At 42.5% G+C, this 27285-nt stretch overlaps 2 protein-coding genes across 3 annotated transcripts in view; both read left to right on the top strand.

The window, feature by feature from the left end:
• Positions 1906–9186, top strand: RPS7 (ribosomal protein S7). Its single transcript, XM_021392059.1, has 7 exons — positions 1906–1987; positions 2579–2660; positions 3098–3169; positions 4672–4815; positions 6481–6545; positions 8317–8467; positions 9063–9186. The coding sequence occupies exons 2-7, from the start codon at positions 2586–2588 to the stop codon at positions 9138–9140; spliced, it is 585 nt and encodes a 194-aa protein (XP_021247734.1). The 5' UTR covers positions 1906–1987; positions 2579–2585; the 3' UTR covers positions 9141–9186.
• COLEC11 (collectin subfamily member 11) overlaps positions 15608–27285 on the top strand; it is a 41267-nt gene continuing 29589 nt past the window's right edge. The window contains exon 1 of one of the 2 annotated variants that reach the window (XM_021392102.1): positions 15608–17958. The gene's annotated coding sequence lies outside the window, so the exon portion shown is untranslated. The remainder of the gene's footprint in view (positions 17959–27285) is intronic. The other variant, XM_021392104.1, reaches the window with a different exon arrangement.

A 27285-nucleotide genomic window follows, 5' to 3' on the forward strand; every position in this document is an offset into this window, starting at 1 on the left:
TTTCAGTTTAGCAAAAAGCTTACAAATGTTAGAAAATGTGATAGGCTGTCTTCTGCTTTGCATGGGGGGATTCTTGGCAGTGTTTTGTGTACAACAGGAGCTCATCACTCCACTACCAGAATTTACATAAGTAGTAGACGATATAGTAATAGTGAGTGTGGTATTACAAGTTAAAATTGCCTGTTGTTAGGGTTATTCATGGAATCTGAGCATTGAAACAGTGCTGTGAACCATGATTCTGTGAGGAGCACACCTACCTCAGTGTGGGTCTTTCCTTTAGTGGTGAACCTGACTAAATCTGCTGACAGGGAATTGTGAGGGGGATCATACCTGGGGTACTTTCATCCCATAATTCAAGGTTCCAGCTTCATTTTAGGTGCATAGCCAAGCACTTTCACCTGAATCAACATGCAAGTCAAGAGCAGACTGCAGCTTGTTTGAGACAGACCTTTCTCAAGCAGATGTTGTTGAGGGAGTCTGCTAAGAGATATCTCTGGATCAGATGTCCTATCCTTTCAGGTGACTTCAACTTGCCAGATGTTAACTGGTCCAGGAGATTCCTAAGACTTCCTGCTGCAGGTGAAAAGGCAGCCGACTAGGAAAGGTGCACTCCTAGATTTGTTGCTTGTAGGCAGAGAAGGACTTGTGGATGAAGTGGTGATTGATGGTTTTATTTCATAGCCATAGTGACCGTAAATTACTGTAGCCGAAAATCTATGGTGATAGGAAGAAAACTGTCACCAAAACTTCAACCCTGCATTTGGGGAAAGCAGACATCAGGCTGCTCAGGGAACTAGTTAGCAAGGTCCCCTGGGAAACTGCTTTTGAAGGCATTGGGGTTCATGAGTGCTGGTCATTTTTTAAGTGCTACCTGTTAAGAGCACAGGAGCAGGCAATTCCAAAATGTCAGAACTCATGTAGGTGGGCCAGAAGGCTGGCTTGGCTGAGCAGGGATCTGGTACCAGAGCTTAGGTGGGAAAATAATGTGTACGGCTACAGGAAGCAAAGTCAGGTGACATGGGAGGACTATAGAGATGCTGTTGGCTGTTGTAGGGAGAAAATTAGCATGACCAAAGCTCAGTTAGACTTAAAGCCAGCCAGTACTGTGGGAAGGTCAGGCTGGGTGTTACGAAAAGGTTCTGCACCAGAGGGTGGTGGGCATGGAACACGCTCCCCAGAGTAGTGGGCACGGCCCCAAGCCTGTTCAAGGAGCATTTGGACATCGTGTTCAGGCATAGGGCCAGAATTTTTGGTGGTGCTGTGTGGAGCCAGGAGGTGGACTTGGTGATGCTTGTGGGTCCCTTTGAACTTGGCGTATTCTGTGGTTCTATTTTTAGCAACCTGTAACTGAAACATACTAGTGCTGCCTTTGTGTTAATACATGTAAAAGTGCTTCCAGTGACGCGAGAATACAGAGCCCAGGACTCTTCTATCCTGAGCTAGGACCTGAACACAGCAGACAACTCATACATTATTCCTAGTCTACAGACTGCCGAGTACCCCTAAGCACAGAGCCCCAGCAAGGATATCCTCCCTCGACTGAAGGCTGAACATCATGGGTAAACGGGGAAAGACAGAGTGCAAGAGGCTTTCCTTCTCTCTTTTTCCCCCGCCTTCACATGGAGAAACCCTATGAGAGAAGCAGGAAGCACCCCCCCACCGCGAGACAAGTACGGCACGGAGCGTCTCCTGCCCGCCTCGCTGCCTCATACGTTGCGCACGCGCGGCACCACCCCTTCTTCCCCTCCTCGCTGTCCAGCAGCTGGTGATGAGCTCATCCGCAGGCGCCGTGCCAGCACTTCGAGAGCTCTCTGCGGCGTCACGCTGAGGGAAGCCTCCCAGAATCTGCACCGGACGGAACGATTCTCTCTGCCCTACTTCCTGCTTCGGCTTCACCCTGCTGTGGGCGGGGTGAGCGCTTTCCCGGGCCGCGATCTGAGGCGCTCTCGCGAGAGCTCTCCCTCTTCCTAGGCCGGCGCTGAGCGAGGTAGGTGCTCGGGCCTTTCCCGGGCCTGGGTGCTGGCCGTACTTTTTACCGTGCCGCCGCGGCAATACGGCGCCGGCTGCCGAGTGGCGCATCCCGTGGCTCCGTTGGAGGGGGATGTCTCCGATTACCGCCTGCCTGAGGCCCGATGGTCGCGGGGCGCTCGGATCTGGGGGAAGGGAACTGGCGGGGTTCTCCGCCTCCCTCCCCTGGTCGCGCCCTGAAGGCCGCGGCTGCGGAGCGGCAGGCCGCAGGAATGGAGGAGGGGGTCAGGGCTGAGGCGCGGAGCCTCGGTGCCGGGAAGGACGCCCTGCTCGGCGGCACGTGGGCTCCGTGAGCGGCCGGCCCGCTGCTAGGACCTTGCTGGAGCATAGAGCACACGCGGGATGCCGCGGTGGTCCGGCCCCTTGTTACCCGTCCGGTTTTGGCCTCGCAGTGGTCAGCTTACCCTGAAGTGTTGTGCGGAAATTTGCGTGGCCCCTGAGGTTGTCCTTGCTTTCATTTTAAAGCATGTGATTGAAAAACAGTGTGTTACTGTACTTGTAGCAGAAGACACGTTAGCAGTGGCAACTGAGACGTTCTTTTGCATTGCAGAAAGGCCATGTTCAGCTCAAGTGCAAAGATTGTGAAGCCTAATGGCGAAAAGCCAGATGAGTTCGAGTCTGGTATATCCCAGGTACGTGTGCTTTCCTTCCATCATTCAGTAATCCAGTGCAGATTGTTGAGTCAATGTTTTGACAGCTCTCTAAAGCTTAAACTTTAAGGCTGATGCTCTCTAAATGCCTTTCTTCTCTGACTACCCTGAATGTGGTAGTCAGCCTTGTGTTCCTGGAACCACAGGATATTGTAGAATGGTTTGGGTTGAAAGGGACCTTAAAGCCCATTCAGTCCCACCCCCCTGCTGTGGGCAGGGTTGCCATCCACTAGATCACGTATCCAGGTGGTGTTCCCACTAGTTGAGTTTGTTTGTATTTGTCAGCATGGCCTATAGGGCGCAAAATCTTTGGTAAAAAAAATGGATAGTTCCTCTGTGTCACCATGGATGCACTTCGTTCTCAGGGGTTATTTATGAATGGAACTGAAAGGATTTTTCTGCACCTTCTTTTTTTCCAGGCTCTCCTGGAGTTGGAGATGAACTCTGACTTAAAGGCTCAGCTGCGGGAGTTGAACATCACAGCAGCTAAGGTAGGCCAGAATTGCTTAGTGGCTTGCTCTGTGTGTTAATTTTTGCAGATGTTATCGTATTTGTTGAATGCTGCTTCTTGGTGTATATGGCCTGTAGTTGCTTTACTATGTGCTGTTGCATTATATCTTCGGATATTTGCTTTTAACACATAGGATCTTGTAATAGCTTCTTTTTTAGGAGTTGGTTTGAAAAGTCACTAAAAAATGACAGTTTGATGTTCTGAGTAAGCATGTTTAGAATGGGTAATTTTATGTTGTATCTCTGTAACCTGGACTTGAGATCTGAAACTGGCATTTTTGTGTGGATATCTGTTCAGCAGACACGTTTGTCATATCTCATGTTGGTCAGGAGCATAAACTAATAGTTCTGATAAAGTTAGTTTGTAGTAAATGCTGTTTTAGACAACAAGCAATAGATCAGAGATGGGTCAGTGTAGTAGACTGACTTGATGATGTAGGTTGGCCTTGTTGAAAGTTTAATTTATAGAGGCAACTGAATCGTTAGAGTAGGAAGAAAATCTGTTAGAATTTGTCAGGCAAGGAGACTGGATGGAATTTCTGAAGATGATTGCTGTAGCCGGAGTTAGGCAGGCTGCTTTTTTGTTCTTGCTCAACCCCACTGATGTGTACATAGGTGCAAAGGCAGAACGATCACAGAGTTGAGTTAGGATGTGGGAATGCAGGGATCAGCTTGGTATATGAGTTCGCTGCACTGAAGGGGCCCTTCAGGAGAGCTGTTCTGCTGCTGAAGCACAGTGGTGTGCACTGTCTGCAACGAGGAGTTTTTAAAAAAATGTCCTCATTTACCAAGCTTATTCTAGCTTCTTAGTCTTACTTATGGAGACACTTTGTGGGTATTTGAGTTAGCGTATGTGGGAGCATAGCTGGTGAAACACAGCTCAGCTTTCTGCTCTGTTGGAGAACAAGCATGTCCCTGTAGAAGGGTTCATGGGAGAAGTGCCTTGTAAACTTGTACAATTTTCTTACCTTTTGGACAACTACTGAAGAAAACAACTAAGGGAAGAATGATCTGGGTAGGTATGATCTAAGCCTGTTTTTTTTGGAGGTGAAGGAAGTTTTGAGCAGTGATGCAGGACTTGGCAAATAGTGGATAGAAGATGACTGACGTGAAGTAGTGACTCAAAAACCAAGAGTTATTGCTGTAATATTTATTAAGAATCTTCTTTAGAAGCAAATCTTGAAACTTATCAGCATGTAAGTAATGTTTTGGGTGTGATGGTAAGCATTCGGTATAGTTAGGATTCTCACTCATGAGTCTCATCTTGCTTTGCTGTGATGCATATTCTTACAGCAAGTGCTCTGACAGAGGTTTTTCTGTTTCATCCTTGCTCTTAAATGCATTAAAATAGGTACCTCCTGGTGCTCTTTTCTTAGGAGGTTGTAAGCAAGGTTTTCAAATGTCCGTGTTTAGAGTATTCATGATCAAAGTGAATGTTTCCTCTCAATCCCTAGATAATGTTTAGTTTCTAATTCTGTTTCAGGAAATTGAAGTAGGTGGTGGCAGGAAAGCCATCATTATCTTCGTACCAGTTCCTCAGCTGAAATCTTTCCAGAAGATTCAGGTGCGGCTAGTTCGAGAGCTGGAGAAGAAATTCAGTGGAAAGCATGTGGTGTTCATTGCTCAGGTAAAACACTTGGAAGGCACGGAAGTGTTGATTTGAAGGGATCCTTAGAGGTCATGTAGTCCACTCCCCTGCACGAAGCAGGACTGTTACCAGTGTTAGATCAGGTCAGCCATGGTTTTGTCTAGCTGAGTCTTGAATACATCCAAAGACTGAGATTCCACAGTGTCTCTGGATAATCTCTTCTAGTGTTCCACTACTCTGCTTGTTTTGTCCATTCAAGATAACAGCAATACAATGTGTATTTTGTGTACCAGCAGGAAATGCAGTGTAGTCCTTATGTGAATGTAAACTGAAACGATTACTGCTAACAGCCAAGGCTATGTAAACCTTTTTTTATGTGAAATGTGAAGTTTTTTTTGAGGAGGATGACCTGACTTTCTTGTTCTGGCCTCTTTTACTCCTTTGGAAGTTTGAGAAGCAAAGCTTGAGAATAGGGGAAATATTAAGAGTAGCCTTACTGTATTTATGTAAGCTAAGCACTTAACATTCAGGTTAATGGGAGAGAAAGAGAAGATCTGAATCAAGTGACTTAACCACAGTTCTGAATTTATGGAAGAAGCTATGCCACAAAAGGGGATGGATGGATCTGTGGGGAGTACTAAGGGGAAAACAGACTCTTAGAAAAATCTGTCTGCAGAGTGGACAGTTAGCTACTTCTCAGGCTGCACCTCTTCAGCAAAAAATCTTTGTAATGTAATTTTAAGACAGCCAGATTACCTTACCTTGAACGTGTGTTTGCAAGAAGACTTTTTCTGATGGAGTGCTTCTGGCTTACTGTCATCGTAGCAATCTGTATTTTAAAAGGCAGTGTGTGCGGTTCTGCTGAAGGTGGAACGTTTTTGAACGTGACAAAACAATTTTGGTGATAGTACCACCCCGTGAATACAGTCATGGGGAAGCTCTGATGTGTTGGCAGAAAATACTGCAGATGGCTTCAACTGCATCTAAAACTCAGAGTTGTAAAATATCTGTCATTTCAGATAGGAAAGTAGGAAATCACTTTTACTAATCTTAGCTGTTATAAATATCTGTAGATATACTTTTAAACCGGGGGACTGCATAATATATGCAGTATATAATATATAGGCTGGACATTAGGAAATACTACTTTTCTGAAAGAGTGGTCAGGCGCTGGAATGGGCTGCCCAGGGAGGTGGTGGAGTCACCGTACCTGGAGGTGTTCAAAAAACATTTAGATGTAGCGTTGAGAGACATGGTTTAGTGGGGTTATTGGTGGTAGGTGGATGGTTGGACTGGATGATCTTGTAGGTCTTTTCCAACCTAGCTAATTCTATGATTCTATATCTCATAATTTCAACTAGTGCTTCTGTATAAGATGTCCTCTAGCAGTATATGGGATTGAGATAGTGTTTAGTTTGAAGCAGGAGTAGTAACCTCAATCCAGGAGAAACCTCAGTTGCTGTTCCCTGCCTAAAAAAAAAGAATCACAGAATCATAGGGTTTGGAAAGGACTTCTAGAAATCATCTAGTCCAGTTCCCCTGCTAAAGCAGGTTCCCTAGAATAATCTGCAACATGTTTATATTACTAACGTTTCGTAATAAGCTACTCTGGATGTATGCAAGGGAGGTGGGGGTAATGAAATATGAATCTTATATTTCAGGGCTACATACTATGAAGTTGCTTTTTTTTTTTTTTAATAACAGAGAAGGATTCTGCCCAAGCCAACAAGAAAAAGCCGCACAAAAAACAAGCAAAAACGTCCCAGGAGGTAAGTAAATTAGACTAATGCAGAATGACAGCCTTCATTCGGAACTTGGTAGCTCATTCAAGTAACATCTAGTTGATTTTTTTTATTCTCTTTTTTGAGAAATCACTTAAATGATTGGGTGGTCTCGTCCTTTCTCTTACTGCTTAATAGTGTTGAAGTAGTATTTGCCACTACACTGCTGAAGGGTGCAGTAAATAGCCAGTCTTTGGGCAGTGTATTGAATTTCTTAGGAAAAAAACTTCATCTGTATTTCTCAATAAAGCTCTAGCCAGTTTGTAGCTAGCAGTAGTGACTTCAGAATAGTGACTTCAGTGACCTGTCCAGCTGCCTATGTTGCCACGGTGTGCTGACAAGAATTCTTATTTTTAAATTGTATGAAGAGTCGCATCGCATGGTAGACTGTACAGAAGGCAGGGCTGTCATGCTGAAGCGATGCAGTGAGTTGGGGAGTGGCTGAAACAGGGTGTAAGTAGTTCTCCCGGGATGTGAGTTGGACGGCAGCATTATAGTCATTTGTGTTAAGTGCCATCCCTGCTTGGTTGGTCTTCCTGAGGTATTGCTAGATAACGCAATGCTAGTGTGTCAGTGCCTCTTCCCTGCTGTTCTTTGTCTTACTTTGTTATCATGTAGCCCGTGTCTTGAAAGCTTGTTCCTTTATGATAAGGTAGCATGGTCCTGTAACTTCTTTCAGTCTTGGTGTTAGGCTTGTGTCCTGCCTAAATTGTGTTTCCAAGTTTTCAGGCAGAGATTTTAAAGTTGCAGTTTCATATTAACTTACTTACCTGCAGTCCTCCATTTGGAGGGCTTTGCCTCTGATACCTTGTAACTTGTGTTGCAGGCTGGCTAGAGAAGTTGTATCTGTGTACCCAATCAGCATACTGCTGTACTTAGCAAGAGGGAAGGAGTGTGTACAGGGACTGTCCTTTCATAGCCTGATGCTAGGTCAGACTAATAGGGTAGTAAAACCGTGGTATGTGTATTGCAAATTACAGAAACTTGATGGATGGATGTCTTCTTTTATCTAAGCTAATTTTTGGAAGTTTGAAATGCAGTTGTAGACATAGGTGTTTGTTATTAGTGATAATGCCTTGAAACTGCAGATAGGAAAGCTTGAAATTTGTATTGGCCATCTACTCATACACAAAATGACCTGGATTCATTTTTCTAAGTTTGGCTCACTTTCAGACAGTTCAAGAGCAAGAACACAAGTGTAGTCTGTATTTTCTAAGCAAGGGCTAAACTTGCTAACTAGACTTTTCCTGTAATACACTGTAGACCACTTGTGTTTAGGTAGATGGAGAAAGCATTGTTTTCAAAACTGGGTCTCCTGTGAATGTGTTCTGTATAGTTCATATACTTGCACACTTAAACTCTTCTGGTGAATGTCTGGCAAAATTGCAGATGGGACAACTTAGTTCTGAACTACGTAAAGTATTCCGTATATGTGTAGAATTAGACTGCTTCAGTGTTGTTTGGCAGAGCAATATATGATCTCATAGGTCAAAAACCTGGCTACTTATTTTTTTTCTCATGCACTTGTTAAGGTCTACATAGCTTGCAGAAGTTCAGCTTTTTTTATTTATTTTTTTATTTTTTTTCTATGACCTGTGAAGAGATGGGGTTGTCACCATTGCAGTATTTACCAAACAAACAAAAAAAGTTCAGCAGAGGCATGGTAGGGACGGTTGAAGCCTTGACTGATTAGAAAATTCAGCAGACTAGAAAATTTGGGCAAAGGACACATTTTAATGATACAAATGTGGCATTTCAGCCGTACACTTACTGCAGTGCACGATGCCATTCTTGAAGATCTGGTCTTCCCAAGCGAAATTGTGGGCAAGAGAATCCGCGTAAAACTGGATGGCAGCAGACTCATAAAAGTCCATTTGGACAAAGCACAACAGAATAATGTTGAACACAAGGTAAACAAATTTACATTACTATGCAGGATGGGGTGGCATTCTGATTTGGCTAACTTTATTAAGTAATGCAGTAAAAGACTGTTGTAGGGCTAGTGGCAGTGAAGATGTTCTTGTTTGGCTTTGGAATAAGATGCTAAAGATTTGGCAAGGCAGTTCTCAACTAAAGGTCTAGCTCAGCTTGCCAAAACCTGATTCTAAAGTAACTGTATTGGTTTCATCGGGGGGGGCAGGGGGGCGGGAGGGATTTGTTTTATAGTGGAGAGCTTGGTTTTGATCTTGTACAGATTTGCTTTGTACAACCTGAAGCCCCCAGTCACTTTGCTTTTTTTGTTTGTTTGTTTTTGTGGGGACACATTTAGGGTAACTTAACTGTATGGATCTCCTTTGCTTACAAATCAGGGAGATTGTAAATATTTTGTGGAGAATGTTCTTCAGTGCAAATGCTCAATTTCCTTCATCTGGAAGGAAATAATCAGCCTGTGAATTCACTTCATAGTGATGATTCAGGGGGGAAAAGATGTAGTATCTAAACTATGTTGACATTGATTTTATCTTTCTATACAGCTTATGTAAACTAGATTGTCTGTCTTCACAGGTGGAAACATTTTCTGGTGTCTACAAGAAGCTCACAGGCAAAGATGTGGTGTTTGAGTTTCCAGAATTCCAGCTGTAAAGTACAAAAGATGGCTGAATAAACAACTGTTCATATAACAGAGTAATTTCATTTCAAGTTCCAGTTCCGTGAACCTAGGTGGGAATTAAGTGGTTCATTGGACTTGTCTACTTTCAGAATGAGTGGCGTATGTGTACCAAAGTACTAAGTTGCCAGTATTTTCCAATGGCCTTCTGAGGTTTTTCTTGATGCTGTCAGAACACTACTGTGGAAGAAAGAGTCTAGTCTGCACAAAGAATCAGCTTAGAAAAAACATAACGAAAAATGTTAACACTCGCTTTTTTAGAGAGAATGTGGAGACTTACCTTAGAGTAGTTGTACTCCTGAGTTTTGCACGTAAAATTTGGAGATTTATATGTTCCTGATGTTAGTAGTGTTCTACATAGCAGGTGTTGACCTTTGAAACATAAAGCAGTGACATACCTTAAAAAGGGGTCTGACATTTTGGGAAATGTTTGGGAAGACAGAGATTGAATTTGAGGTAACTTCCATGCTCGTTAAGTGGCAGAACTACATTACTGGCTCTTATCTAAAAGCAATTCTTGAGGGTTCCCGTTCCCAAAAGAATAAAATGGGAAGACATTTTCATTTCTGAGTGATTGACCATCTTGCTGGGTGCAAGCCACAGTTTTAAAGTAGTTGATCTTGCTTTCAGAAGTTGTGGATTTTTGTTTCCATGTATTAGCAGTATGTCTGTTAGTATTGGAGTAACTTAGGTAGTCAGGCCATCACTAGCAACTTAAGGCGGAGATAGATAGGCCAAGGTGAAGAAGTGACTTCTGGAATGGTATCTCTGTATGGTGTTCTACTATAATTCCATATATCCTTGGCCATATGGGAAAGGTAGGGAAGGGCTAGCTGTTCTGTGGCAGTTGTGTCAGTGCCCCAAAAGCCCTGCATATTTGACATCTGTGCCTATGTCTGGAAACATCAGCACCATTTTTTCCAGCTCAGGAGAACAACTCTTTGGACTTGTGTGTAAATGTTCAGAGCAACTTATATTAATTTTGTACTTAACCCTGCTGAACTGACTATCTACTACTTAAGAGGAAGTGGATAATAAAATAAAAGGCACCTAATTATGGAGACAGCCTAATAGATGGAGAGATAAATAGGTAACGGACCATATGCCAGGAGCTCCTAATAGCTTGCATCTTTCCTCTAGAGAGTAAGTTGAAGGCAAGTGCCACTTACTGTGAGTCTTTGTACCTTTACTTTCTTTTCTCATTTACTGTGGTTTTGTTGGCTTCCTATTTTATAGCTTCTCTTCGAGAGTGAAGCTATTTAAGTTGTGCTTTAGTTTCTGTTTAGTAGCACAGGGCAGATAGTAGTAGGTGGCTGTTTTTATTGTAGACAATATGAAGAGAATAAAGAAACTACATATGCCCTGTTGTAATTAGTAGCTAGTTCTGAGCTACTTACTGAGAAGGCTTGACTTTGCACAACAGAAGCTGTATCTTTGAAGAAATTCGCTTATTTTAAGGCCTTTTTCTCTCTGCTGCTGTCTCTGGACTATATTCTTGAATTCTGTCTGTTTGGGTGGAATAATTCCAGAAGATCTTACAGCAAAGGATGTGATAATATTCAGATTTTCATCAGTAAAATGGGCATTACTTGGGGTTTGGGGGGGGAATCTACTTTCAAGTCTGGGATGTTACTAAACTTCCTCCTACAGCAGTCAGAGATGATAGCCTGTGGAGGTAGTTACTTGCTGGTGTGGGTTGGATGAAGCAGTTAAGGGACTGTATGGAGACTTAGCAGATGTTATCTACGTTTAGGTAGAAGGTGGTGAGCCTACTGGGGCTGTGTAACATCTGCAAGTAGAGGTGATGCTCAGACAGCAGTCTTCAGTAGGCAGTATTTCTTTTTCTACGGTGAAAAGCAGGCTTGCTCTCTTAGTAATAAAAATGTCAGTAGCAGTTCAGTTCTGAAGCTCTGGGGAACTTGGGGGGGTAATCAAGTAAACTGAACATGAAGTCTGCAAATGTTTGCAGGCATTGCCAGCTGGCTGTAGAATTATTTTCTTGGCTGTCATTGTAAGCCCTTTGAACTACATGAAATGCAAAGGCCCATGATGGTTCTATAAGAAAATTCTTTGAAATGATAACACACAAAACTATGTTTTTTACATAAACTAAGCTACAAGTAAAGGTGAATTTTTGTAGCATAAAAATACCAGGCTGCATGCTCAGCAAAAGACTTTTGTCCTAGTTTACCTTCATTCATGGACTCCCTTGTGTCTTAGTGTCAGTGTTACAGTCAGACAACTCCCTTTCTCCCTTGACAAGCGCATCAAGTGAATGCCTGCAATCTGGAAAGTCAGTTGATGCCATCTGGTCAAGTGCTAATGAGGCTGATGGAATACTGGTGTCAAATGTTACCTTAACCTAAAGGAGCCTCCAAATGAGATGATGCTAGACTTTTCCTGTACCTTTTATGTGCTGTCACATTTGAACTCTGAAAGCATGATTCCTCAAGAGTTCATTGTTGGTCTTTGTGAAAAAGTGATGAGGCTTTGTATGAAGGCCTCTGCAGCAATTGTATGTGGACAGTGTCAGTGTGGGGAGACACTGCATACTAACAAGTGTAGAAAAACAGATTTTTGTCTAGTGTAGCTCAGTCAAGCAAAATGAGAAGCAAAGACATTGTGCTGTTAGGTGCTCTTAAGACTTGAACCTGATATAAAGGCATTCCATATGAATTTCATGGATGTCTTCAAATATTTTATCTGTGAGGAAACTTGCTCCTGGTTGATGTCCATTGAAACAGGTGCATAGACATGTTACAGGTCTAGTGTGAGAGAACATGCTCGAAGTGCTTGACTTGTCTTTTATTCATGTGTTACCTTGATGCATGATAGCATGTCCCATAAGCCCCTCTTGAATTTAAGCCAGAGTATCTGGCAAGTTTTAATAACTACCATTCTTACAGAATCATGGAATTGTTTGAGTTGGAAGGGACCCGTGAAGGTTATCTAGTCTAACTCCCCTGCAATGGACAGGGACACCTATGGCTAGATTGGGTGCTCAGAGCCCCATCCAGCCTGACCTTGGGTGTCTCTAGACATGGAGCATCCGCCACTGCTCTGGGAAACCTGTTCCAGTGCCTCACTGCCCTTGTAAAAAACAAACAAACAAACAAAAAAAACACCTTCTTCCTTATATCCAATCTAAATCTCCCTTCCTTTAGTTTGAAACCATTTCCCTTTGTCCTGCCTCAGCAGGCCCTGATAAAGAGTCCATCCCCTTCTTTCTTACAGCCCCCCTTTAGATACTGACAGGGCAATCTCAGTTCACCTTGGAGTCTTCTCTTCTCCAGGCTGAACAACCCCAGCTCTCTCAGCCTTCAGTGTTAAAAGAAATACTGTTGCTCTTGTGTTATGGACTTCATGAGTCTTTTTCTTGTGCCTTCGTGTTTCCTAAAACTTCTGAGCAGTAAGCTTGAGTCTAATTCTGAGTTACATCTAAAAGCCAGAGCAATACCAACAAAAAAACCCGAGACTGTCTTTCATCTTCTGTGGTATGGGCTTTCTAGGTTTTCATAGCTGTATCAGAACAATAGGGGGGAAATTTTTTTTGATTATGGAAAGTCATACAGTCACAGAGAAGGAAGCATTACAGCTAGACTAGGGGAGTGTGAGTCTCTTTCCACTATAGAAGCTCGACTGCAGCATCAATCAGTGCAAATTGTCGATCCCTTTGTATGTAAGTGGTTTTGCTATGCTTCTTATTGCTGGCCTTGAGTGTGTGTGTGTGTGTGTGTATGAAAAACTTACATTCACTAAGAGTGAATGTTCCGTACAGAAAATTGCGTGTACTTGGTCTTATTTCTTGTGATCAAGAGGAGAAAGTTTTTGGCTTTGTTACAGATCGCAGTCATAGATATTGCATCCTCTACCCATCAATTACTGCTATTCCTTCTTTCTGTTTTTCAGGAAAATCATTCTCAAGCTTACCAAAGTGTTGCTGCTGCTGGATATTGTTAAATAGTTAATAGCTAACAGGCCGCATAATTTTACAAGCTTGGATTTTTGTGTTGACGTAGAATCATAGAATTGAGTTGAAAGCGACCTTTAAAGGCCATCTCATTCAACCCCACTGCAATGAACAGAGACATTACAGCTAGATCCAGTTGCTCAGAGCCTTGCCTAGCTTGACCTTGAATGTCTCTCGGGATGGGACATCCACCACCTCTCAGGGAACCTATTCCAGTGCTTTGCTACCCTTACTGTAAAAAAAAAAAAAAAAAAAAAAAAAAGTCTGTACTCATAAGGGAGGTGTTCCATCACTTGGGTCATTTTTGTGGCCTTCCTGTGGATGCTCTCCAACAGATCCACGTTTCTCCTGTACTGAGGATTCCACATCTGGACACAGTACTCCAGGTGAAGTCTCACCAGCATAGAGGGGCAAGATCACATCCCTTGACCTGCTGGACATGCTTCTTTTGGTGCAGTCCAGGATATGGTTGACTTTCTGGTCTGTGAGGGCATGTTACTGGCTTATGTCCAGCTTGCCACCCATCAGTACCCCCAAGTCCTTTTTGGGCTGTGCTCAATTCTTTCATCCCCAGCTTGTACTGATAGTGGGGGTTGCCATGACCCAGGTGCAAGACCTTTGCACACGGGTTTGTGGGTTTGTTGAACCTCATGAAGTTCTCCTGGTCCCACTCTTCATCCTGTCTAGGTCTCTGGGGTGGCATCCTGTCCCTCAGGTGCATTGACCTGACCATATAGCTTGTCATCATTTGCAAACTTGCTGAGAGCGTGCTTGATCCCACTGTTGATGTAATTGATGAAGATATTAAAGAGCATCTGTCCAAGAACTGATCAGTGAGGGACACCACTTGTCCATTATCTGCATCTGTATGTTGAGCTATTGACCACCACTCTCTGCATGCAGTGTTGCAACCAGTTCCTTATCCATCGAACAGTCCACTCATCAAATCCATATCTTCCCAGTCTGGAGACGAGGATGTTGTGGGGGGCAGTGTCAAAGGCCTTACTGAAGTCCAGATGGGTTACATTAGTGGCTCTTTCTTTGTTCACTGATGCCGTTAAGTCATCATGGAAGGCCACAAGCTTGGTCAGGGAGAACTTGCCCTCAGTGGAGCCATGCTTGTTGTATTTGATCACCTTCCATGTGTTTTAACGTAACTTCCAGGAGGATCTGTTCCTTTCCTGCCACACACCAAGTTGAGTCTGACAGACATGTAATTCCCTGGGCCATCCTTTGTATCATTCTTAAGACTGGGTGCAACACTGCTTATTTTCTGGTCACAGGAACTTCACCTGCCTGCCATGACCTTTCAGATATCATCGAGATATCACTGAGAGTGGCTTGGCAACTGCGCCAGCCAGTTCCCTCTGGCCTCTTGTTGGGACCCAGTGAGTTACGGATGTTCAGGTTCCTCAAGTGATCATGAACTTGGTCTTTGCTTACGCTTCTGGTTCAGATGTGATCTTTTTGTGGACTGTGAATGCTGCTCAGAAATGCAGAAAAGGTTAGCACTGCAACATTAAAGAAGTTGAAAGCTAGATTTTACACTGCTGTATCAAAAAAAAAAAAAAAAAACACATGAAAAAGCAAAACCTGCGTTGCTGCTTTTGTGCTGAACTTTCCCACCCAAATCTGATGTGCTGTACAGAAAAGGCAGTAAGGATAGTTTCTCTCCTTGTCCATCAGACTAGAGTGGGGTGTTGTCTACCGTCTGTGGCTCTGTTAATGGAATGAGGTATGTATGCATATCTTTACAGGGGCTGCACTACAGAGTTTTTTTGCCTGTCTTTACATGTAATAAATTTGTTTCCTATTTTCTTGGCTAAATGATTGTTAGGTGAAGCCAAAGGAAAAGAGAAACATCATTTGGTTGCAAGGAATAAAGGATGGATTGCATGCAGCGCTCTGATGTGCAGATCTGTATAATGGAGAAGTGGATCTGCTGCATCTCCTTACCTCTTTTTGGAGTTGGCCCTGGGAGTCTTACCAAGGGCTGGTTAGCAAGGCAGCTCTTAACATCATCGCAAGTTGTGTCACAAATGAGCTGAGCTCCAGCAATTGAACTCATATTTCTGACTTATTAAAGAGTTTGGGTATTGGCGATTTTCATCCCTTAAAAATCTGAACAAGAATATCACTTGTCCCGCTTTTGAGCAGGGGTTGAACAAGAACGCCTCTAGAGATCACCTCCATTCTCAGCCATTCTGTGGTTCTTTGACACCATTGGATGTTTTACCAAACTGAGGAGAGAATTCTAGGCATTTGTCTTTCCAAAACAATATTTTTAAATGGGTACTGTGTTTTTTAGATGAATATTATATTTAATCCTCTTACAGACAGGGATAATGCAAATTCTCTGTGGAGAGAGCAGAAGAATCTGCCTGAAGGCTTTAAGAATGTATAAATGCATTTTTCCCTGTTGTTTCAAGCAAAAAAGTACTTGCTTTTTTTTTTTTTGAACTGTTTCAATCCAAATATTCTCATAGCTGTGTCAGCATGGTGTATAACCTGAGTTTGAAGGCTGAGAGAATGTCCAGTTGTGGACTGAGCTGAGATGGCTGATCTAGGTTGCGTGCATTTCTTGTATATGCAAGCCTCTGAGGGTTGTCCCTCCACCAACGAGGGTGGCTGAAAGACTTATGTACCAGCTCTTGCACTGCTACAGTTTGCAGGCTGGCCTATTAATGAATAATGTTCACTCAGTAGCCAAGAGCTACTGAGGCTGAATATGGAAGGGCCATGGAAAGGGACAGAGCTAGGTACAGAAGCTGGAAAGTGGACGCTTGAGCTGCTCTGGCATGGCCTGGGCAGCAGCACCCCAATCTGCCCATAGTCCAGCTCAGGTGAGGCGCTAGCATGGCCGTGCAGCCTCTGGTCAGCTTTCTGTGGCTGAGGGATGCTCTTGTCCAGCAATAAGAGGAGTGCACCCCTTTTATTCTCCTAGTTGAAACAAAACGATATTCTTATTTTCTCTTTTTTTTCCTAAATGAACACACTTCCATTACATCTATAGTGTTTGGCCTTCGCTTTTGAACTCTGGGCATTTACATTTATTCTTCACTTCTCTGCCCAGTGTTTAATTTTACCTTTCCTAACTTTCCCTGAAATGGCTTTCTCCCTTGAATTCTGTTTCTGGCCTCGGTTATTTGCCTGTTTATATAGGGAGAGTAGATATGTATGTAAATGGCTGTTGCCTTTGCAATCGTAATGTGATCTTCAAAGGCTTGGACTGCGGTCACTTGGCTGCATTCTTTACATCAAACGTTTCTCTCAGCAAGCTGCTGCCAGTGGAGTGCTGCAAGGGCCCAGTCCTGGTAATTGCCTTCTGATCCTGCTCTGCTAACAGTGCTTGTACGCATGAGACTGCTTTCAAGTTAGAGCTGTGCAGCGCATATGCAGTTATGTTTGTTCCACAATTTTCTCATTTTTATTGATGTCATCTGGAAGTGAGCATCAGCTCCTAATGTCTTATGACTGTTTGGTGTGCGTTGAAATACAGAAGCTGATAGTGATGGAGGAGAGTTAGCCAGGTTTTAGCCTGAACTGACAACAAGAGTGGTATAGGAAAGGCTCTGCCCTTACAAAGGGAGTTCCTGAATGTGAGGCACTGCTACCTCTGCACTGCTGTGACAGCTGCAGTACCACTGCTGTCTTGTTTGTGCCCTTGCTGCCTGTTGAGCTACAGCCTCTGTGGAGGTGGGGGTGTGCTGGTTGAACAAATTTTCTCCTCCAGAAGACCGATGGATTGCTCTGCTAATAGTACCCTTCCCTCATCAGCAAAGTTGCTCAGCTCTGAGGTGGTGGAGCTTGAAGTAGGAGCCCTGGTGGGAAGGAGGCTGAATACCCCAGGACTAGGAGGGGAGTGCTGGGGGAGGTCTGTTATGGGAGAGAGGGAAAAGTACATCAACTGGCATTGCAACCTGCACAACATGAAATCCTCAATGGAGAGGACCTGTACCTCTCCGAGGGCAAATCAGAAGGCCAGCAAACACTTGCATATGATGCTTTCACAGCTTTCTCTAGTTCCACAGTCCAAAATCTTGATGATGTTCTGATTTCTATTTTGGGGACTGTATAAGATCAGCTGATTAAGAGGAAAAATAGTTGTACAAATGCTTAGAAGCTATAGTGAAGGATTTCTGAATATTTTTTTCTCCTTTTCTCACTGATGCAAAATGATATCAAAAAGTATTCTCAAAAACCAGACAATGTGGGTAACAACGTTAATGTTGTGGAGTGTTGAGTCAGCTCTGAAAGTTGCGTATTTTTTACTCAACAAGAATGCTACAGCCAACTGCAAGAATAGGGAGAGTTTCAGTAAGGAAAACATGTTAATTTTCCACATAATGTGATCATATTCAAGGCTGCACACTGTGTGTTTTTACTATCAGTTGTTAGAAATTAAGCAAAAGAGGGAAAGTACTGTAAAAGCTCAGTGTGCATGCATAACTTAGAGCCGCATAGATCTAAATGGTTAAAAAGGGGTTCTCTGTTAGAGAGGAGGAGGGGAGAGTAAGAGTGCATTCCCAAAAAAGTACATTCCCAAAATAAGAAGCTTACATCATGGACCTCTTCAGCTTTCCCACACTTCTTTCCTAATTATTGTCCTGCAGGACAGCTGATCTATTTCAAACAGGAAGCTGTTTACAGATAACACTTGCAACTGTGTTGTCTGATTTGTTGAACTGTCGAAAAGCAAAAGACAACCTCTTTCAAATTAAAAACTGTCAGACTTCTGTAAACAGCAGCAATGAGGTTCATCTGTGCAGTGTCCCTGCAGGCACAGAGTGTTCTGCAGTTCCCATTTTCTCAGCAACCGTAAGGTAAGTAAGTGACTTTTATACTTTCATTCTTTAGAAAAACATAAAGGAAAAAAGTTTGGATGTTTGTTAGCTGACTGTCTTGTAAGCAGCAAAACATGACTGGCAATGGCCCCGCAGCAGGGGAAGGTAAGGGAAATATCTGCATAACAGAGCAAGCTGTTAATGTTGGACCTTTCTGTTCAGAAGCACCCATGTGGGTTATAGCGTGGAATTCCTGATCAGTGTTTCTACTGAAAATGTAAAAATGCCATTGAAAAATTTAATTCCTTCCTTTGAGCAACAAAGGATAAAGTGGTATATTTTAATTTTTCATGTAATTGAAACTGATTGCAGTTTATTAAGGGGTTATTATCATATCTGATAACAGATAATTGATATCTCAGTTTAACTTTTGGAAATACTCAGTACTTTTTACCATCCTTGTAGTTTTACTTCTCAGGAGCTGGCTATTTTCCACTTTAAAAAAGTGAACTTTTAATACATCTGCAAGGCAAGGAATAAAGACCGACATTGCTGAAGTGAGGCAGATGACAGTGGATTCAGTAAGGACTACACCGCTGTGATTAAGAGTTAATACAGTTAAAGCCAAATCAAGTTGGTGACAGTAGTATAAAAGAATCCTAAATGAAAATTAAGAATGTGCAAAGATACAAAATTTTGGTCTAAATGAGCTTGACTGTGAGAGTAAGCAATAGTCAGTAACCAGAGGGCCACATCCCTGCTTTTCAGTCATGGGATGTGCAAACTGGGATAAGTAGAGAGAATATTTAACTTAAATTCATAGTCTAGAAGGCATTTTAAATATGGCGTAGTCCTGCAGCCAGCAGGGAATTGCATGGTGTAGTTTGTAGATTGTACGTCATGTTGAGGGCTATTTTTCTGATTACTTTTGAGTGATTTTTCACTATTTCAAAAGCTCCATTTAGTCAGCTTCAGGGCTGCCCAAAACTTGAACCAGAATCATTTTGAAGTGGGAAGGTTTTTGACAAAGCAGCTTTTTTAAGAGGAGTGTCAATTTTTCAGAGTAGTTCTTCTGTCAAAGTATTTTGGCTGAAAACCAGAAGGGTTTAGCCAAAAATATACTCACAGTGTCTCCTGGGAGCTGTAGTGCTTTGCATTGCGTTTCACTACTGGCTGGGCTTTATGGTTGAACCATGCTTCCCATAGGCCCCATGCACAGGGACTCACTGTTGTGATGTCCCTTGGTGCAAGGAGCACTGTGCTGTATTCTGCTAAATGTAGTGCAGTGAAAGGGGCACAGGCTGGTATCATAGGGAATGAAATGCAGGAAAAGCCCCTCTGATTACTAGTAGGTAATGGCTAGTTTAAAATTTGAATGCTTTCTTCTAGCTGTGTGTGAGCTCCATAGCACCCTGTTTGTTGTGGACCTTGGAAGTGTGACTGTTCAAGACGGTTAGATGTGTCAGTGAAAGGCTTAAAAACTTTCTGTTGTTTTTAACCACACAAAAGCCCATACAAGGGCGAGAATGTTTAAAAATATTTCCAAGACTTTGCCAATTTTTGCACTAAAAACATTCCACTTTACATACTTGGAACTGAACACTGCAATTAGGTGGTATGACTGGATTTTGTGAGGTAGGTAAACTGTTAAAAAATTGAGAGGAAAACAACTTAATAGGAGCCTGATGTTTTAGAAAGCATCGGTCTTGTCTCATCCACCTGAATGCCATCTCAAGCAAATCGTGGTCTGCGTGATTTGCCTTTATGAGCATAAGACGTCTGTAGGATTGCAGCTGCTTGAGTTTTTCATTGCTGGCTCAGTTTGGAGGACGTTTGAGATGACTTGTCTGGACTTAGCCAGAGATGCAGATTCAGTGGTAGCATTGCCAGTGTTGACTTGATCAGGTCTCATCTGGGACTTCTAGGGTGAAGAATGGGAGAAAGAGATGGAGAGTGGAAAGAATATCTGCTTCAGCTCTGCCTGTTTTTGGGTGGAGGACCATTAGGAATGAAGCTGTGTCTACAGTTGTGCTTAGGTTCCAGGTACCCATCTTTATTTGTCTGGTTTTAAGTGTGGATGTGAGCAAAGTGTCAGGTTGCTTCAGGAGAGGTTTAGGTTGGACCTTAGGAAGAATTTCTTCATAGAAGGTGTGATCAAGCACTGGAAGGTGCTGTCCAGGGCAGTGGTGGAGTCCCCATCCTTGGAGATATTTGGGAAGTGTAGATGTGGCACTAAGGGACATAGCTGAGTGACAGGACTCAGTAGGTCAGACTGATGGTTGAACTTGATGATTTTGAAGGCTTTTTCCAACCAAGGTGATTCTGTGATTCTATGGCTCTCTATGACTTGATGCTGTTAGTATGATACAGTAATTGTGGAATGAGCACAAATAAGAAATCATGCAGATATCTCTCTCAGATTTTCAGTTTAACTTGTTCAGTGATTTTTCAGGCTTACTTGTGGATCCCTTCAAATTCTCCTGTGACAGGGGTGGAGAATTTAGCAGATGCTGAAACTTGTTCATAAAAGTTGTGCATATAAGTGTCCTTAGCAGACCCCTTAGAAGTAGGGCCTCTAAGACACCACAAATCACAAGCTGATTTCATCTCCATCTGATTTGAATGCTGGGGACATTTTGGTAGTGTCCAAATAGCAAAGGCTGAACAAGAAAACGTGTCTGAAGTAGTGCTTGTCTCTCTACATGAATCTTTCTTTTACAAGACAAGGGTTCATAAATCAGTCATTTCTAAGGACATTTTAATGTAGGTAAGACTTTGTCATCAGAGAAGGATTTATATGATATCACCTCTTGCTTGGGATTTAAAACAAAGGTCTTCATTATATATACACAAAATAAATATATTAAATATGTATATATGAAGTAAGTGGCAGTATTAGATGGCATGGTAGTTATGACCAGTCAAAATGAAACACGGGACAAGACTATAATAAAGGCTTAGCATAGGAAGCAGAAAAAAAAAGTCTTTCTGCACAGAAGAATGTCTCTCACTGAGGTGTCTCCTCAGAAGGGTGTTAACAAGAAGGTGGATCCCTGATGGCTGACAGGTTAGTGGAATTTTGGGCAAGAAATATTACGAAAACGTACTGGGGGCAGGAGAAATGTAGAACAAGAGAAGCGCTGTGTGTGTGTGCACTCAGCAGCGTACACAGATGCATTTGCAACATTTCTGTGGAGTTGTGCAATGAACTCACAATTCAAAACAAATTGAGAGAAAGTGAGTTGGCACTTTATTATTATTTTTATTTTCAAGGGCAGTCTTTGAAAGGACAAGGCAGATATCTTCACAGGGCATTCCCAGGTATCTTTGCTTGTTTTACTGACATATAATGGAGAGGAACCTGATTTGTCTAAAGAAGTCTTTGTGACATTCTTAGGTAGAATGTGCTTTTTCTCACCATCTTCCAAATATCTTTGAGTCTTAAGTGCATGTCTCCAGAATTATTCAGGTTGGACTATCTAAGTTTTAAATGTGAGAGACAAATGTAGATACAACCATAATATCTTCACAAGCTTTGTGAAGATAAGTAAATGGGTTGTGTTCCAGAAGTGCTCTAAATACCATTGATTTTCGTGCGGACTGTGCCTGCTGCTACTTCTGCAGTGCAACGGATGTAATGGGATCTTAGAGAACACTCTTTCAACAATGTACTATAAATGTTAAGGAGGTTTTACTGCTCAGTTCAAAACCTTTCACCTGAAAAGAGAGCAGCTGGGCATTCCATACCTTGCAAATCCCAACTATAGTTTGTGGATGTCACATGTCAAGTTTGTGCAAGGATCGCTGTGGTGTACAAGCATTGAAGTTGCTATCTCGGCCCCAACATGTGTGCACCCTGGCCTGCTGAGTGAATCTGTTGGCACTTGATGCTCAGGTCTGTCAGAAGCTTTGTTAATGGGTCTGGTAGTAATTTTCTTTACTCTGTCTTCTAAGCAACTCTATTTAAACATGTTTGGCATTTAGACTGAGTTTACATGTGATTGCGTCACGTTGTTCCTTGATTTTTAGGAATGGTGATGCCAAATGTCACCATTGCAGCATTGGATACGGAGAGTTTGATATGTTCCGAGTTGATTCTTCATCTCTGTTTGGCAGCACTGAATAACTTTGTGGCAAGTCTCTCTCTTTTTTTTTTCCTTTGTCATTTTTCATCCTTCCTTTGCTTATGTCAACTGGCGATGTTGGAATTTCAGCCAGAACAAGGTTAGCACTGTCTTTAACACCTGCTCTGAAGCCTTTTCTTTTGCTGGTAGCTGCATAATCAGAGCTGTGGCATTAGTTTCTGCTGTTGTAAATGCCCTATAAATGCTGAACACGTACACAAAGGAGGTATCTGCAGGTTCAGGTGATCACAACTGATGTGCACTTTCTTAATGTGTGCACGAATGGCCTCTGGCCATGTTCTGGCTGTGTGAAGATACATCTACGGCTATTGTTAGAGAATTTGCTGAGCTCCAAAGCAGGTGGAAATGCTAGTAGTTATCACTTAACATGAGTTGTTATATTCTTCCTTAGAAACATACTTATTAGTAGAGAAGAATCTCTCAGGGCAGTTGGTTAGATGAAAGGAATTTAATAAAAAGTTCCCAAAGGGAGTTGTCATTGTCAGGAATCTCTTGGCAGAAGACACATCCTGGCATATGGGTAAGGGAAGAAACACCTTCAATTTAAATGGTCTTGTTTGCAATTTTTTTCTACATGTTCTATCTATATCTTTCTGAATTCCTATTTCTATTTCAAAATGAGTCCAGATTGTCAAAAGCACCTCTAGTCTGAATGCAATCACTTGTATTCTAATTCCTTAAATCTTTGTAGACTGGTACGTGGCAGAGGGCTCTAAGTGCAATTGCTGTGGTATAAGAGCTGCACTGGGAATTGTTTACCCCTGAAGATCTTTCAGCTGGCTTCCATTTGACATATCATCTAAGTAGGATCATGTCTGTTGGTAAAGATGTAGACTGATTGGCCAAAGTCTACTGTAGCATCGTAGTGTAAGAATACTTTTTATCTTCTGAGAACTTTATTGGTGTGTAGTCATCTGCAGGAACAGCATGATTTAGCATATGCTTTTACGAGGGCACATCAGATTCGCACATCTTTCTTCCCTACTATGTTTTGCTTCTACAATTATTTCTGTACACAAATCACTTTTTTTCTTAATCTGGGGAGCTGTTTTGATAGGTTTCCCTTTCTTTTGTTTTCTTTCCTGTACCTGCGCTTGAAAATGTGTTTCAGAACTATTAAGAGTGAAAACCTATTGAACAGCACTATTGCTATTAAATTTACCCTTGTCTGTTTACTTATCCAGTAAAGATAGTTGGCTGTATTCCCTGTGAGGCTTGCTTTTTCCCATGATGCTTTTTCTCCTATGTAGAGACTTGGCCATTTTGCTGAAGGTGTTTTTAGTGCTTGTATCACCAGTATAATTTATTTCCCACCTTTCCCAGGCATCTGGGACCTGATTATGAAAGTATCAGCATAGGTTCACATGTCAAATGTTATTTGATTCCCTTAGATTCTCAGTTTGAGAATGAAAACAATCTTTTGTTGAAATTGCATTGATGCTGCTGCCCCAGTTCAAATGCAAGATTTTGTACCATGGTGATTTGTTATATTGAGGATATCATTCCGAGAAGCATGTTCTTGTCATTTGAGGATAATATTCTTGGATCATTTCCATGACTCTGGCTTGAATGCTATTGCAAAATGTCTCATCTTGCTGTATCTCATATGATCCATATCTTTTGCTGGATATTATTTTCCACTGCAGCCTGGTATTTTGCCATATCTTTCCTACTTTTAAATCCCACTCTTTAATTAGGTACCCACTCTTTTTTTCCCCACATTTTTGTGAATTTAGTCCCATTATTTCTTTCACTTATGTGTCTTTTTGTTTTCCGTATTCCTCTGGCATGTGAAGGCACAGTTTTATAACACACTGAAGGCTATCATGGCTCCTGCCAAGGGCTGGCAACATTTTTTCACAGGAATGGATGGCCATTTCTCCCTTTCCAAGAGCCAACCAACTAAATCAACTGAAAAATAACACTGCAAAAAGAGGAATGGTTTTCTGCCTGCCTTAGGTACCCGTGCTAGCTCAATATGGGATCAGATAGCGACTGGTGACAGCATGAAGAAGGAGAGGGTGGTGTGTACCTGCAGCAGGGGAGTCAGGCTGCTGTTAGCCCTCACATAGATAGAGTTAGTCAGTAGTGATGGGGGGGCTTCCCTCACCCAGCTTCATGTGTCTACAATGCTGGGAGATGAATACGCACCTCTAGAGAGCCAATTATCTGATCTGTTTTAGGGTGAAATTAATTGTCACAGAAAGGTGCCTTTCCCTGACTCAATTATACAGGGAGCTCAGGGTGATTTTTCTCAGACTCAGAAACTCAGCCGGAATGACTGAATCCCACCCAAGGCTCTGCCTGTAACTTCTGCTAGGTTGAGATCTGGTAGCAAAATGGTCCTGATAAATAGGCATCCCTTAATGCCAGCTGTGTTCTATCTCCTAGCTCACTTTTCTGAGGTGCTGTACATGCTGCGTTCAGAAAGATGGAGCAGCAGTCAAGTAGCTTTCTTTTATTCCTAGAACCTCATCTAAATTCAGCTGATGCAATTTCAAATACATGAGAAAATGGAGGCAAAAGCTGTTTTCCCCTGCTGTGTTCTTTCTTCTCAATGAGGAATAGGATGCTGGAGCAACTGAAAGCAAACCTTTCTCACATCCACGTGTGCTCTGGAGTGGTGCCTTCTGTTTTACCCTGAGTTAACTCATGGGTAAATTTTGAGAAATAAGAGAAAGCACTGATTTTGCTTTTTTTTTTTTTTTTTTTTTTCTCCCCACTGTCCTATTGCTAGGCTTGATTTGGCTTCTTCACCATGCTTCTTCTCTTGCTTCCCATCTTTCAATCTGTTGTGCCTGAGCTTATGCTATATTCACATATAGCATCCATCTCCTGGGAGCAGTTCCTCTCCTGAGGAGCTGTGGGCTCACATCCTTTTCAGTTAAGGCTGTTCCAGAACTGGTATTTCTCACCTCGTGGATCAATACTTGAGTGGTATTTCTGTTGTGGAGAAGGCACACACTACTGTGGATGTGTTGGGATGATGGAGGGGCCTTTCTGCCTGATCTCTGCACCTCAGAGTTTATCTGGGGAACTGGGACCATGATCCCCAGATTAAGTTTGCCTTGTGAATCTCTTCAGTGTTCTCAAGAAGACAACTGTCAGGCCCTCCTGGAAAACTAGGTGTCTGGAGGCCGAGAACATGTTGGAAAGCATAAGTTGATTGAATAGGCATTTAAACTCAGATACTGCACAAATATGCCAACTTGTTCAGACAGTTTTAAGCTTATGTGGATGCGGAGGGTTGAAAAGTAGTGCCCTGAAGCTTCAGAAATGAGATGAAAAATGCGTATGTAAACAATATGTATTCATTTATGTAGGGAAATGTTTCCCACAGCATTCTCCAGATATTCGCTGATTCTTGGTGACTCTTTGGTGTTTTACAGAAATGTGTGGGGCGCTGCATCAAGACTGAGCTGAGACAGTTTAGACATGGATTTTAAAAGTACTGACAACTGTATTTCAGAGAATTGCAGAATCAAAGGTTTTGGAAGGGACCTCTGGATATCACTGGATCCAACCCCCTGCTAAAGCAGGTTTGCTATAGCAGGTCACACAGGAAAGTGTCCAGATGGGTCCTGAATATCTCCAGGGAAGGAGACTCCACCAGCTCTCCAAGTAGCTTGCTCCAGTGCTCTTTCACCCTCAAATAAGTTTTTTTCCTCAGGTGAACCCTCTATTTTGGATGTGGGGGCGGTTAGATCAAATTTTCAGTGTTTCTGACACATTTCAAGTACATCACTGAAAATCACAAACTATTTCTGCAAATCACTATTTCTGCTGCAAACAAGGCTATGGCAGAGAGATTGTCAGTTAATGGAGGCTTTAATTAAAACCACGTGGGAGAAATCTTGTTTCTTGTTTTCTTCTGTTCAACACAAAGCTGAGATTCTCTGTGAATGTCGTTCTGCCATCTAAAAACACCACACAGAACCATTGTGAGACGTTTAGCACTCAGTGCAAGAAATCAGGAGGGTCCCATCTCCCTCTGGCCGTATGTTACGAAAACGTACTTGCCTCCTTCTGGCCCCCGTCTTTCTCTCAGCCTCGCTGAAGCCCTGATTTTATATTTTCAGCACAGATGATGGTACGTTAACTCTGCCATAAATTCATTGACTTCAGCAGAACTGCATCAGGAAGAAATCTGTCTCACAATTTTTAAAAACATTATTCTCAATGAAAAGTGAAGCAACTATTCCTACCTGTGACAAGGGCACCTACATGGTACAGTCAGAGCTAATAGTCCCTCACTCCTCACAAACATTGGCTGAGGAAATGGCTCTATTGAGCCAGAATTAAATGCACTTTGGGGAGTAACCAATGACTTCCCATCAGCTAGGCTTTTAGTTAACGTTAGCTTCTCATCAGCTCAGACTCACTCTTTTGTCCTCTGCAGCAAACCTCACTGTTCTTCAGCATCATCAGGACCTGAAACGCTTTATGTTGTGGCTTTATGCCTCTCCATGCACCATAGGTTTCACGGGGATTTTGTAACCACAGCAGTTACAATTCCTGTTTTTACAATTCCAACAGCATTAACGTTTCGGTATTCTTTTTTTCTCTTTCAAGCTTGTTGCTTTAACCTTTAAATCAACAGTTCTGCAACATTGCAATGCATTAAAATGAAATGCTAAAATGATCACCTATTGTTTCCACAGCTTTATTGTTGATTCTGATTTTATATTTTGCCGAAATTGAGAACTCTCGATTACCCAAGGTAATGCATGGGAGAGCTGTGAGGACAAATGAGAGAATGCTTAGATAAGGTAAAACAGAGCGACACAAGACATCTGTAGGTTAGGATTATCAGCAATGCTGTAGTGGGCAAAGGAAAGGTCAGTGGCAGAGGTTTCATCTCCAGTATGAAAGACTTCCAGGGAATGATCCATAGGCCCTTGGCACTGCTTATCCCAAAAACTTATCCCTTGTCTGTGCTGGGCCCTGGTTAGACCCTTCTAACTCTGTATTCTGGCTTTTATTTGTTTAAAGTGTTTGAAACAGCGTGAGGTCTGTGTCACAGCCTGGCATTTCAATGGCATCACTTTGTGGGCATGAGTTGCATCCGTTGGGCTTGGAACCTGTTTGGGTGTTTGAGGATGCACGAGCTGCCGGATAGTCCTGGGAGGTGCTGGAATGCCAGTGATGAGGACCTGAGAAGTCAGGGGAGTGAAAACTGTAGAAAGGTGCTGATGTATTTGTAGTGCTGACTCAAACCTTC

The sequence above is a fragment of the Numida meleagris genome, chromosome 3 (assembly GCF_002078875.1).
Source record: "Numida meleagris isolate 19003 breed g44 Domestic line chromosome 3, NumMel1.0, whole genome shotgun sequence".
Lineage (NCBI taxonomy): Eukaryota > Metazoa > Chordata > Aves > Galliformes > Numididae > Numida > Numida meleagris.

Coding starts and splice junctions, on each gene's coding strand:
- RPS7 (XM_021392059.1), top strand. CDS start 2,586: ATGTTCAGCTCAAGTGCAAAGATTGTGAAGCCTAATGGCGAAAAGCCA. Junction 3,170..4,671: donor TGAACATCACAGCAGCTAAG/GTAGGCCAGAAT, acceptor ATTCTGTTTCAG/GAAATTGAAGTAGGTGGTGG. Junction 4,816..6,480: donor ATGTGGTGTTCATTGCTCAG/GTAAAACACTTG, acceptor TTTTAATAACAG/AGAAGGATTCTGCCCAAGCC.